This window comes from Vigna radiata, unplaced genomic scaffold, assembly GCF_000741045.1.
Source record: "Vigna radiata var. radiata cultivar VC1973A unplaced genomic scaffold, Vradiata_ver6 scaffold_445, whole genome shotgun sequence".
NCBI lineage: Eukaryota > Viridiplantae > Streptophyta > Magnoliopsida > Fabales > Fabaceae > Vigna > Vigna radiata.
The window spans coordinates 81,887-92,830 of record NW_014543598.1 but is presented as its reverse complement, the minus strand read 5'-3'; the positions used below and the strand labels follow the sequence as shown (position 1 = coordinate 92,830).

Sequence of the window (10,944 nt, the reverse complement as noted above, 5' to 3'; positions counted from 1 at the left end):
AAGTTTTATTCAGGAACTTGTTGTCCTAAGAGGGGGAGGTTAAGCTCTCTTTACTTGTTTTCCAGATTGTTAGTGAATGAACATAGGCTTATCCAGTATTCTGGATTGTGCATTTCAGTGTGTGGAGTGCGTTTCCTATAGGTTCTTGATTTAAGAACTTATCACACATTAACAACAAACACCAATTGGTACATTAACAAGAACATATACCTAAATGCATGTCAACTAGGACTAAATGCTTAATTTAGCTTCAAAACAATTATTTTCTAAGTCAGCAAAGTATGAATACAAAGCTTACTGGCAATTTCGGAGGACGGTCAGACACAGTCTTAATACAACTTGCTGCAAGATGGCATGCTTCCTCGCAATAATCAGTAAAAACAGCTGGGACGCCAATCTTTTCAATTAACTCCTGAATTTTTTGCAATAAACAAAGAAAATGAAGAAAAACATGCTGTAAACGTCCAACACTGTTAACTACCTTTTCAAAGGTAGTCTAAAAATAAAAATTAAACTAACGCCTAAATCTAGGATAAGCACAAGGTGGGAGACATACAATACATGGTAACCAACTGGAATAAGCAGCAATGCCACCATTTGGAGCAATTATTAGGTGAGGAAAGGAATCCTGTAAGTGAAACATTAGTTACAGTAAATTGTAGATATGAGATTGTGCACAANAAATTAAATCAAGCAAGATTACTTTAAATGACTATAACATACTAGATCCCTTTCAAATGTTGCAACATACCTTAACAATATCTCTATATCGGTCATGATANAATCCTCGCCAAAGCTGCAATGTCACTGCTGAACCAGACTCTGTTCCAGGATATGTATTTTTAATTGCTATTTTGCACTCACACTCATCTTCATTGCAACAAGCATACTTTGAAATTTGAATTTTCTCACCATCCCTGTTCATTGGGAAGCAACAAGGACAGATATTTAAACCAAATAGGATCAGTATCAGATGATAATTCAATGACTTNTGAGAATGGATCANACCTTTGAGGAGGAATTGCAGGTCCAACAAGTTCTATATGAACATGAAAACCAGGGAAGAGTGCCAGTAATTCTCCAAACACAACAAGTTGTAGCAACTCTTTCTCAGGTCCTTCCGTATATAATAACGAAGCCAAAGTTATACGTTGAGAAATCAATAGTAAGAAAATACATAACCAAGCCGTTTTAAACAAAACATTTGTGTCTTTCAAATTTTAACATTTTATTCATGATCAATAAAAGATAAAACTGATAACTATGAGTACAAAACAGTTGCATAACTAATCTTGAGTAGTGTCAGGAAGTTTAAACAAACTTTTAACACCATAAAGAAACCTGAAAACTGCATTTCACTTGTAAACAAAAACAAAAGAAAAAAGGCTTATAAAAGCCCAAGTTTTTCGTTAGTTGATGGATGAATCCTTACTTTTACTTTTACATCTTTAGTAGAAATATAGAACAGCATGCATTATGTCTAATAAAGGAGAAGTAGCATATATGGTCATAACTCATCAAACAACACTAGGTTATTTCCCATGTAAGTGAAAACATGACAGCTTGGAAAATCTATAGTGGCTAATCTGAGGGCATTTAACCCAAAGTCAGTAATAAAATATCAGTGGTACCTACACAGTCTATATGGCAAAAAAAGTAAGCTGATTTTGACTTAAACATGTATTTAAGGGTATTTATCAAGTTAAAGTGCAATCATTTCAGCAATTCTCAACGTAAAACCCCCATCCAACCCGAGTTTTTCTCATTTGAGAAATTTTCTTATAGCAAAGCGAACCGTTTTTGTTTTCTTGTTTTTGGAAATAAAATAAAGAAATGTCAAAAAGCTACAAATGAGCAATAAACTACATGGTTGAATCTTTTACTTTGAGGAGCTTCTATGAGAGTAAACAAACATCATTGTATCATTTTCTTTCTTACGGTATCTTTTGTAAAATTTTAACTGAATATAAATATCCCTTGGCCATTAGATACATTCATTATACTAAATATGTATATAATGGTCATAGTATTTTAGAGAAAAATCACACAATTCAAGTCCCATTGCTAACATATAGCATAAAAGATAACTAATGAAAAATACTCCAAATTTGAAATTAAAATGTTTAGGAAAATTTATGGGTGATGATATACCAAGGTAATGTATGTACAACTTTTCATTGATTTCAGGATTCAAGGCTGTAATTCCAACAAGACGAGCAGCATGATATATTGTAAGTGGCTGAAAAAGAGGCAACCCTTTAATTCTGTAAAAACCATATAAATAAAAGAAAATGTAATGAGTAAATACATGTAACAAAAAGTCTATTCTTATAGTATTGGAGGCAGTAAATTTAGTAGCCCGTTCTTTCTATCAGAGTAACCAATGGGACAAAGATCCATTCCCCTACAGATTTTACAGGTGAAAGCAAACATTTTATTGTAGGTGGAATCTGAGAAGGTAGCGGGGGGATTAAGCCTCCCACCCTTGTATTTTGACTGCAAACAAAATAAGAGCCAAAACCAACTGCGCACACCATTACTGCTTAGAAACAAAATAAGATAACAGATTCCTAGTCAAAAAATTGAAACGAGTATAGAAGTATAGAATTTCCTTAAGCTAATTGTGACAAAAATTTACACAACCGTACCCAATGAAGAAGCAAAGCAACAGGCGAGTCTAGTGGGATGCTTCTCCACTTATAGTAGTCTCTCCAACTATGCAATTGCTCTAATCCCAGAGAGTTTGGCCCTGACCAGTTATACATTGCATATAATTCTAAATCTAATTAAAAAAGAGGAAATGGAAGTTGAAGAAGAGGAAGCTTGAGAAACAAACTTACCACATGGACATAAAACACTTGGGAATTATAATCATAAGTTGGAACATTCTTCAACTCCAAAAGGAACTCATCAATGATATAAATTGAAATTTAATTCAAGAAGTTTCAGAATATGAAGGAAACAAGAGGAAACCCTAAACAATCAAATGAAGCAGATGACGCCCCACAACCGCATTCATGCATCCACATTCCCACTTTATGAAGACCTCTGTTGCTCAAAAATGAACATCTACCTTCGTGCTTCACACAAACCTATTAAAGCTACATAAACATCGATTAAAAAACAAACATTTAAAAATAAATGAGAAATCCTACTGTTCCGAAACGCGGTATTAAGAAGGAAGAACATGAGAGGTGACCTGAAACTTGGCTTCGCGAGAGAAAGTGAAGGGAAAATCGTTGAGGACTTCAACACTCTTCATCTGTTGTTGCAACCTATCACACTCGTGTTTGTGACGACTCCAGTGTGCAATCTAAGCGGCCAAATACGAAAGCAGTGAAGCTATGTATGAATTTACGACGCAGTTTACAACCTAATGGCAGACATAAGAAAAAGAAGTTGATGCAAACCTGGTGAGAAAGAGAGCAATAAGCGACGGCTTCGCAGCGAGTGCACATACGCGTGGCGGCACCGCCGCACCGTTTTCCGCTCCCTTTCGCCGCGCACTCCATCCCGTTCATCTCTCCGACCGCCGCAAGCTGTTATGTGGTGTGGCGTAGCCCAGCCCAAGACTCACCAGGTCTACCACGGCCCATTCGTGTCTTTTAAAATGTACTCACTGTATTATAACGAAACAAAAGTAAAACCTTAATAGTTTTTCTTTTACTAATAAAAAAAGTTATACATTTTTTTTTGTATATAAGAAAGCAAATGTGAAATATAATTTTTAAAAAAATAAATAATTGGCTTAGTTTGATATTTTACCTCTGAGCATTTATATTTTTAGTAAATTTTATCCTAATTTTTTAATTTCATGAATTATATTATACAAAATTTAAAAGTATACATATTTTAGATTTCATGAAAAATAATTCAAAAATTAAATTTTTCGAAATCATTCACATTCAAATTCAATGGATTTCAAAATCCATTTAAAATTATTTTTTAATATTTTTAATTTTATATTTTATATTTTTTGTTTTTAACTTTTTTAAATATATTTTACTTCTTTAGTTTAATATAATATATTTTAAAATATTAACATATATCAAATTAAATTAAATATATACTGCAGACTTTTAAGGGATTTTGTAATTCATCTAACTTTAAAAAAAAATAACGGATTTCGAAATTTATTTAGGCTTTCAACGAATTTCAAAATTTGTTAAAAAATTTTTTGAAAATTTCGGCAGATTTTGAAATACGTGAATGAATTTTAAAATTTGTCTAGGTCTTAAAATTTGTCAAGGTCTTCAAACTAATTTCAAATTATTAAATATTTTGACCAATTTCAAAATTTATTGAAGGTTTAAATGAATTTTAAAATATTCACAACAAATAACACACACTGTAAGTTAGAGAAAATTTAAATAATACTGCTAATTTTAAATACTAATTATAATGATCATATATTTTTTCACAATTCATGCATCACATTCGATTATCAAATGCCTAAATGCTCTTATGACTTTTTCATACAAAATATAGACATTTCACTCAACCTCTAAAAGACATGAATTAAGTAAAATATGAGACTCTGAACCTGTCATCACTTAAGAGTTATATCTATATCATATTCAGATCACTTCCTGATCTATAGAGTATGACATGATAAATTCTATATTTGTGAGTTCAATGTTTTAATGATTTTTGACTCTCAAAATTAGCTATCGTCTTTTATATGAATCCAATACTAGCAAAGTTAGATGATATCAATCTATGACATCAATAGACTTCACACACTATCACACAGTATTATTTCCATCCTAGAAATCAGTACACACTAGTGCAGAAACGTTGTTTAACGTCGGTTAATTTGGACTTTTAACGTCACTTACACAGCAGATGTCTATCAGGGTGACGTCCATGTCAATATAAACGTTGGTTAACGATATCCACTGACGTCCATATAGACGTCCACCTATGCATAAAAACCGACGTTTACATGAATATATATATATATATATATATATATATATATATATATATATATATAGAGAGAGAGAGAGAGAGAGAGAGAAAGGTTTAAAATGACACTAACTGACGTCTATGTTCCTTATAGACGTCGGATCTGACACTAACCGACGTCTAACAAAGGCGTTGTGTTTTAGTGCAGTTTTAATCCAGACTTTCGATAGCATAGTGTAACACTCTCCTCTCGCTAGTTTCCCCACAAAAAAAAGCTTGCATCTTTTGAATCTTCTATGACATTTCAACCCAAAACCGAACTTAGGTCCATGACTACTTCCCATTATTCAACCGCAAAAGAAAAAAATTACGGTGACACGAGAACTAGACAAGGACCCAAGTTCCATTTTTGGTCGAGAAGCTATAGAAAACTCAAAAGATCGCCACTCTTCTTGTGAGGAAACTAGCAAAGGGAGAATGTTGTACTATGTTACCCAAAGAGAGGATCAAAACTGCACTAAAACACAACACAAAGAAAGCAAATTTTAATCAGTTCAACCACAAGATAATATATGAAAGACTAAATAAAGTTTAAATTGTAAGCATAAAAAAAAATCACGCACTTGGGATGCAAGAGAGAAAAAGGAGAGGAGGAAGAGGAAAACCAACAATAGAATGCCGAAAAGAGAGAAAAAGAAGAGGTGTGACAAGAAAAAAAGGAGAAGAGGAAGACGATCGATATCAGAAATTGAATGCCGCGAAGAGTTGCGGTGTATTTAAAATGGAATATAGATGTCGGTTATCCTACTAATGTGACGTCCAAGTGAACATTTAAAACTGACTTTTTGAATACCCATTAAACGTCGGTTTCTGCCAGGGGGAACCGACGTCTAGGAAGCTGAACCGATTGACGTTTGATATCTTGTCAGGGATGTTCACGACTGTTGGTATGAGCTCCCAATGTTTATAATAACATACACGTCGGGGCCCTAAATGGTCGACGTCTCAGGCTCTCGTGTTTTGTAAACATAATTATTACAGGTATAATAGACGTCGCGTAGCCCGAAACGCCGACGTCAACATTGAAGATTTTTTTGTCTTTCCCGCCTTCCAGACATGCCTTAGACGTCGAATTTGGACTACGTGATGTCTAAGCGCCTGAGAATTAGGTGAAAAGCATTAAATGCAGCCCAGTAGACGTCGGGTTGCTGCAGTGCTGACGTCCTGAAATTAATAGATATTTGTTTTTGGGTAAAACCGATGTCTAGTTTACCAGGCTATTTACGATAATGCCACTGTCTACTCCTATGCGTCGGATTACACGCAAACCGACGTCTTATAGGTGACGTTAAACAACATTTTTGCACTAGTGACATCCACATCAATTTATACCAAACCCTGTCAAAAAGTACAATAATTAAAACATATTTACAAGTATAGGAAAAATATATACTAAACTTATATTTTCATTTTTTTTCTTTTCTCTCTTATTACAAAGTAAGTTTTGAATTAAATAATTTAAAAAAAAATTGTACAAAAATAATTTATAGAATTTATAATTTTTTCATAAAAAGTTACTTTCAAATTGCACAATGTTAAAAATTGTTTAATGCAAACTTTTTTCGTGCTAAAAATGACTTCGAGATTATATAATATACAATTATATTTTAAGGACAAAGCGAAAGTTTTGCATTTATGGAAATGAAGAAATATGGGGTTACAAAAAGAAATGACCTAATACGAGAATGAGCTTCAAAGATATTGGGCTAACAACTGAAGAAGATTATTGGTCATAGGTTGTTACTTCTTGTAACTCCTCACTTGTTCCCTACATCTCTTCCTTCCATTTTTACCTTTTGTTTTCTTTTTTCTATTCTTATTTTATTCTTTGGTAAAAATTTATATTTAGAAATAAAATTTTATGATTTTATTCACTCACTCTCACGTAACCTATTTATTCTCTTTTTATCTTCATGCTTTCATCTTTACTCTTTCTTCCTAAAATTTTTTCTCCTATTTTTCTTTATTGTTGTGGTGTCAAGTGGTGATTGAGATATCGAGATTGCCTGAAAGAATTTGTCGTTCAATTATTATATCTCTGCATTGGTGGTACTGCTCTATCAGACCTGTTAAAAAGTGTTAAAAAGCGGCGAAGCGAGGTATGTAACTCCTTCGTGAAACCGCTTAAACGAATATGGGTATCCGTCGACGGATATCGACATCCGTTTCAGGGCCTGGACGTCTTCTTCCTCGGCACACACAACACAGAGCACACAGAACACAAAAAGCTGAACAGAGCAACATACACAGACCGACCAGAAATCAACAACAGGACAGAAATCAACCCAGTCCTAAACATTATATTACATACATTTTATAAAAACGAAGGAAGAAACGAAAAGAAACTAACCTCTCAAAACGAATCAAGCAACAACCATTGCGTCGCATTGCTGCACACACCCGCCATACACCACCCGCCGCACACACCAGCCGCAACGCAACGCACACCACCACACCGCCCAACACAGCCGCAGCCAGAAACCAAACGAACCAACAACCACCGCGTCGCACCGCCACCTGCCGCTCTGTCACACTCACGAAAAGCCGAAAGCACCACGAGGAAGAGAGGACTGTGAGGACGTATCAGAGAGTTCGAAAGTTTTTGAAAATGAAAGTTAACGTTGGGGGGGTGAGAATCCGAAGGGAAGGAGGTGGGGCTGCTATGCAATCTGTGAAAATGTCTGACTGAAGTGACTAAAGTGAGTAAGTAGGGAGTAAAAAGTTAGGTTGGGGTAACTTAGGTAAACATGGTTAAAACAATAAAAAAAATAAAAAAAGGTTATTTTCGTATGGGTTAAATATGTTTTTATTCCCTTAAGTATCACTGATTTTTGGTTTTAGTCCCTACTCAAAACATTGATGGCATTTGATCCTCTTAGTTCTGAAACTATTGCAATTAGTCCTTAAAATTGGATGACATTAAATTTTTGTATGATGTGGCTAACGGTAAGTCAGGTGTGTGCCACGTTTTTTCTTTTTTTCTGAAATATTTTCCACGTTTTTTCCCAACCCTTCCTTCATCACAATCTCCAATAGAAACCCTAACCCTCCTCCACCATCTTCTCCCCAATCGCCGCCAACTTCATGCTTACCGGCCACCACGTGCACACCGCTGAAAGGCCGCCACCACAGAAGCTACCTCAACCCTCACCGACCACCACGAGCTCGCGCCCTTGCCATACTTGCATCAGGAAAGTCCTCCGTCAATGCATATCACCGTTTCCTCAGCACGTCGCCGCCATCGCGAGACTAGACGCAAGCCGACGCGCCACCGTTCATCATCACCATGTCGTCAATGCCTTTTCTCGCTCGCCGCCGACATCCTTTTCGCACCGCAGTAGCACCACCATGGAAGCATCTCCATTCTCGCGTTCACCATCAAACCCTAATCGCAAAACGCGATCTCCTTCCTCGCATCTTCACAATCATCTTCTTCCCAGATGCGCCACCACCCGCAACCAAAATCAAACCTGCAAAAACTAGATTTAACACCATGCAACCATCACACACAAACCCAATTCGAAGAATCATTTGAACCCTAAATCGCCATCGCAAAATCCGACTTTGCCACACAGTTCTTCCATTCATCTGCTCGCAGGTTTCATCCAATTTGAAAACAAAGATTTTAACCCCTTCAATTGCAACATCAGAAAAACAAAGAAGAGAACCTCTAAAGAAAAATTCCCAAATTCAAAAACCCTAAAATCAAACCCCCAAGTTACAATATCAAAACTCTCAACCTATAACTATCAACCTATAGAGAAGAAACAACCCCAAATCTCAAGCCAAGAATGACAATGTTGCATTTCTTCATAGTGGGTGTAACGGGATTGGCGCCGCCGCACAAACTCTCCGGGGTCCCAAGGCCACAACAAGAAGGAAGGGTTTGGAAAAAGCGTGGAAAATATTTCAGAAAAAAAGAAAAAACGTGGCACATGCCTGACTCACCGTTAGCCACATCATATAAAAATTTAACGTCGTCCAATTTTAAGGACTAATTGTAATAGTTTCAGAACTAAGAGATCAAATGCCATCAATGTTTTGAATATGGAATAAAACCAAAAATCAGTGATACTTAAGGAACTAAAAGCATATTTAACCATTTTCATATTTAAAGAAAAATTCAAAAAGATTAGGAAAGTAAAGGATGGAATTGGGGAGTTATAGGAAGTAACGCCCTTGGTCATAATACTTCAGCATACGGGATGAAACGATCCAACTATTCTCCTTTCTTCCTAAGGATCAATATATATTGTTATAATCTAAAGAGAGAATTCAGTTAAAATGACTAATTAATTTTCGGTCAAAAGTAATCATTGAAAACCTGTCATATATTTCATATAAAATAAATATACATAGTAAAAAAAATACTCGATCCTAATTTTTAAAATATAGGGAGGGATAAGAAAGATTAATCATTTACATAGTAAAAAAAAATACTCGATCCTAATTTTTAAAACGCACCAAAGCGTTTTTTTTTTTTTTTAATTTTTTCTTGAAAGTTGAGGTTTTACCAAAACAGAAAAAGGGTTAAACTCTTTTCCTTAAGAAAGAAAAAGGATTAAAATTGAAAGAGCCTAGAAATATTATAGCATATCCTTGAATTCCACTTTGTTTGTGTTTGTTATTCTGGTTGACGTTGTAGGGAAAATGCTTTGTGCTTTTATTACCTGTTTGGTAAAGTGAGATCCAAAGTTCCTATGATATTATATTGGCATAGTACAAGCAAATAAAAAAGATACCCAATATTGAAATAAAGAGATGCCAAATCTTTATATCAATCAAATAAAAAATACCAACTATTCGCTCTCTTCTTTTTCTCCATTCAAAACCCTTTTTCATTCTATTCAATATTTTAACCTCTAACAGTTTCTTCAGTTGCATTCCATTACTCCATCAATCTAATATTTTATCTATATTCAAAACACCTCTTCATCAAACTCTAATAATCTCTCCAATCTAAATCATGAAATCGAGAGAAAGAAAGTTATTTATGACGCATGATTGAACATATAATATGCAAATGAGATATGATTCATGTTAACCGATTAACCCCCAAATTATGCTCCCAAGGGACAAAAGAAGATGAACTTGACCTACTCAACTATCATACAAGAATGGGTGAAAATAAAATTATAAAAAATATCAAAATCTTACACTAATTTTTCAGTTCTTTTGCACTTTGTTTATAAATCTTGTTCAGTTAGTTAGGGTTTGGAGAGTACCAAGAGATTGCAGTTAGGCTTAATTTGAGATTGCTGAGTTTGAAGAACTTGTAAAACATATTTTAGATTTGGAGTCACTGATGATTCATAACAGATTGATTCCTTCAAAATTCCATCCCTTTTGAAATCGATTTTGACCTTTTGGATGATTTAAAAACTGGGAAATGTTGAGTATAACATGCTGGAAAATGGTTCTTGATTTTAGTCGGTGCTAGTTTATTAGTAAATTCGGTGTTTAGTTTCTTTCTTGATTCCTAAGTTTTAATTGATTATTAAATGATTTTACTTTTCTTAATATAAATTTTTGAAACTCAAGTCAAGTTGTAGTTGATGTTTGGTGATTTTAAGGGAATTTAAATTTACTTATGAAAATTTTAATTCAGTTTGGGATGTTAAGATATGTCAAATATTTTATTAAAGGATATTAGGCAATCAAACATTACGTTAGTTATATTTTAGATATTATTATAATTTGTGCAGATTTGTGCACATGTTTTTCCTTTAATAGATGAAGGATTATAGGATCCTTGTATGTATATATATGGTACTCTATTCTTTGAAATAATACATTAGAATTATTTTTAATCCTTTTAATATGGTATCAGAGCCAAACACTGATATCCTCTACAGTTTAGGGATCAGTGTTTTTTTTCATTGAATATTTCTGATGGCTTCTTCCGATGACAATCAATTGGAGAAACATGATTCTGGAACTTCCGCTGCTTCCAAGAGTTATATTTCTATTGCTGCC

At 34.4% G+C, this 10,944-nt stretch overlaps 1 protein-coding gene across 1 annotated transcript in view; it reads right to left on the bottom strand.

The window, feature by feature from the left end:
• Positions 1 to 3,620, bottom strand: part of LOC106754564 (zinc finger MYND domain-containing protein 15) — a gene marked incomplete in the record, with an annotated part of 9,210 nt that extends 5,590 nt beyond the window's left edge. The window contains 10 exon segments of the mRNA XM_014636598.2: positions 299 to 412; positions 557 to 628; positions 752 to 917; positions 1,009 to 1,117; positions 2,152 to 2,239; positions 2,649 to 2,749; positions 2,841 to 2,864; positions 2,966 to 3,092; positions 3,200 to 3,313; positions 3,411 to 3,620. Coding sequence (XP_014492084.1) covers positions 299 to 412; positions 557 to 628; positions 752 to 917; positions 1,009 to 1,117; positions 2,152 to 2,239; positions 2,649 to 2,749; positions 2,841 to 2,864; positions 2,966 to 3,092; positions 3,200 to 3,313; positions 3,411 to 3,521 — 1,026 coding nt within the window.
• Positions 3,621 to 10,944: the final 7,324 nt, after the last annotated feature.